The following is a 2,950-nucleotide window of genomic DNA, read 5'->3' on the forward strand; positions in this document are numbered from 1 at the left end:
AGAGACAGAACTACAGATTTCTCTCACAGTGTGGTAAAACTCTGGTAGGAAAGCAAGGTTTGGCTCAAGGAATCTCACTGTAGCCATCACAGCTTCACTGTCACTTCCCTTGAGCATTTCTTTCCAGCTTCACAGAGCCAAACAAACATTTGAATGAAAACTGCACACTGAAAACAAAAACCACATTCCATAGCAGTAATAATTTAATGGAAGCTTAAAAATTCCCCATTCCCATGGTCCCCACATCGATGAGCTCCTCCCCAGCCCCTTGGTGCCACAGCCAGGCCCTGTCACAGCAGCTCTTCAGCCTCAAATGCACTTGGAATCAGCAAGTTAGACGGTGTTCACAGCACACACAGCCCTTGTACACAGCCCCAGAAAGGAGGCACAGCAGGACCCACCACCTCAGCTTCAGCCTCTCTGCAGAGCTGCAGAACAAGGACATTTACAGCAGCTTTTTCAGCCCAGATGTTTCTAACCTCTCCCCTCGGATTGCTGACTGAGCAGTGGGCAACAGACATCATCTCTGCACAGTTTCCAAGAGCAATTCCCAGCTCCCAATCCCTGTGCCAGAACACCACTGACCCCTGCACACCTGTGTGTGTTTCTCCAGGTGAGGCACAGAATACACCTGCAGGGACCTGGGGCAGGAAACCTCACTACAAAAGTAGCGAGCAAAACAAACCGGAAATGTCTGACATCTCCTGGTCAGCACAAGGACCAAATGCACATCTGCTCACCCCTGTGGCTGTCCCTGTGAACACCAAAGGAACAGGCACACACAGGTGAGGGCAGGCCCTGCTGAGAGCAGCCACCACCTTCAGCACCGCTTGCTTTCCTTCCTTCAGCCTGATTGAAAGCTGAGGCCTAGACCCTGCTGTGGTTAGTCAGACCCAAACAGTCTGTGCAGCAGCAGAGCCTCAACTTACTGCACAGAACCCTTTCTTTTAACATATACATGCACTTAGGGCTTTCCTGGGAATTTTCCCAGTGCCTGCTACAAACCAGTCAGTTCTGAGTGTTGCTGCAGGACTCTGAGCTCTGTCACCTGTGGTCACAGGCTGTGACTCTGCCGTGAGCCCACGGGACCAGTCACACAGTGCTGAAGGCATCAGGCTAGAACCCTCTCTCCTGCCACGTGAGGGGATGAACACACAGAGCACACGGATATGAGCACAGGCAACCCCCTGCCACCAGCTCCAGTTCACTGCAGAGAGACCCAATGGCGTTTGCTGCACTCTGCTCTCCCAGGAAAGCCCTGGGTACACATCCCACCACACTACAAGGGGATGACAAGGAGTCAGACATGCCTCCTCCCTCTCCACACATCACAGCAGTGAAGTCCTATGGTTTGATAAGGCATTTTCATCTCCAGTGAGAATCCAAGCACAGGCAGGAGCTCTGCCAAGTTGTGTGATCCCGTAACTTCATATCCAGCAGCTTGAAATCCCAGGATCTCGTGCTCTCTCCTCAGGTGGAGCAATCCCCGTCCCAGCAGGCTTTGTTTATTTAACACAAGTACAGAGCAGGGCCACATGAGGCACTCAGCAGCTGGAGCTCTGTCACAAAGAGGGACACACAAACCAGCACTTTTGCAGCTCTCTGGCTTTATCCCGCATCCTGCCTGTTTACAGCATCCCTAGCATAAATTAGGAGACGAAGCCAAGGGGTGACTGCAGCGTCCATGAGGAGCCCCAGCCCGTGTGGCAGTCCTGGGCTGGTCACTGAGGGGTGAAGGTGAGGATCATCCAGCTGATGACGAAGTAGAAGAGGAAGATGGGGTAGACGACGAGCGCCTTGCGGTTCGGAGGTTGGCTGTCCGCCAGGAACGCTGTGGAGGCTGCAGAGGACACAAACACCTCAGGGCGGCAGCTCAGCACCCAAAGCACCCCAGGGTGGCGGCCCAGCACCCAGTGCACAGCACCCAGCGTGTGGCAGCAGGCCTGGATCAGGAGCTGCATTTCAGCAGTGACAGAGAAATACCCAAAGTAACCCAATGCTCGCACCACGCACTTGAACCACCAACTTCCTCCATCATAAAGCACAGTCATGAAATCCCAGACTGGTTTGGAATGGAAGGATCTTGGACCTCATCCAGTCCCACCCCTGCCATGGGCAGGGACACCTCCCACTAGCCCAGGCTGCTCTAAGCCCCATCCAACCTGGCCATAAACATTCTGTAGCAAGTCAAACTTCCAGACTAAGAACAGGAGGAACAATGCAAATGCATCTGTATAAAACCAGCATTTTCTAACAGTATTTATGACAATCACAGAACAAAACATCCATCAGCCTCACATGGAGCTTACTGCTGAATTATCACTCTGCTGCCCAAGGCACATGGCATATGGCCATGGAAATCACCAGAAGCAGATAGGATTGGAGCACAAGGACCAGAACAACAATTTTCACAGTGCTCCAACAGCCCAGGAACACCTCAGACTGCAGCACCCATTGGCTCTGCCCGAGGGAACCACGTGGATGCACCTGCCAGGGGAAGCCGAGGTACTCACCCAAGGTGGACCACCCGAACATGGCCAGGACGACGACGAGGCGCACGATGAAGCTGATGGTGCCGGCGCCCGCCAGCAGCACCAGCCTGCACACCAGCATGGCCACCGTCAGCGGCAGCACGCAGTACCCCAGCACACATAGGCTCTGAAAGAAGGAGCTGCACAGGGGGACAGCAGTCACACCAGGGCAGAGCAGAGTGGGGGCGTGAACCGCCACGACAGTTGGTCCCATAGGGCCTTGGCAGTGCTGGTGGCACAGCTCAGTGAGAACCAACAGTGTGCACAGGTGGCCAAGGAGGCCAAGGGCACCTTGTCCTGGCTCCAGCAGAGTGTGGCTCATCCCCCTGGACTGGGCACTGAGGAGGTCCCAGCTCAGTGCTGTGCTCAGCTTTGGGCACTCCCTGCCCAAAGGCCATTGAGGCACTGGAGCGAGTCCA

General features: G+C 54.5%; 1 protein-coding gene across 1 annotated transcript in view; it reads right to left on the bottom strand.

The window, feature by feature from the left end:
* Positions 1 to 1,347: 1,347 nt before the first annotated feature.
* YIPF6 (Yip1 domain family, member 6) overlaps positions 1,348 to 2,950 on the bottom strand; it is a 4,088-nt gene continuing 2,485 nt past the window's right edge. The window contains exons 5-6 of the mRNA XM_009074704.1: positions 2,514 to 2,671; positions 1,348 to 1,840 (exon numbers count right to left, since the gene is read on the bottom strand). Of these exons, the coding sequence (XP_009072952.1) occupies positions 1,722 to 1,840; positions 2,514 to 2,671 (277 nt within the window). The 3' untranslated portion in view covers positions 1,348 to 1,721. The remainder of the gene's footprint in view (positions 1,841 to 2,513; positions 2,672 to 2,950) is intronic.

This window comes from Acanthisitta chloris, unplaced genomic scaffold (assembly GCF_000695815.1).
Source record: "Acanthisitta chloris isolate BGI_N310 unplaced genomic scaffold, ASM69581v1 scaffold3055, whole genome shotgun sequence".
Lineage (NCBI taxonomy): Eukaryota > Metazoa > Chordata > Aves > Passeriformes > Acanthisittidae > Acanthisitta > Acanthisitta chloris.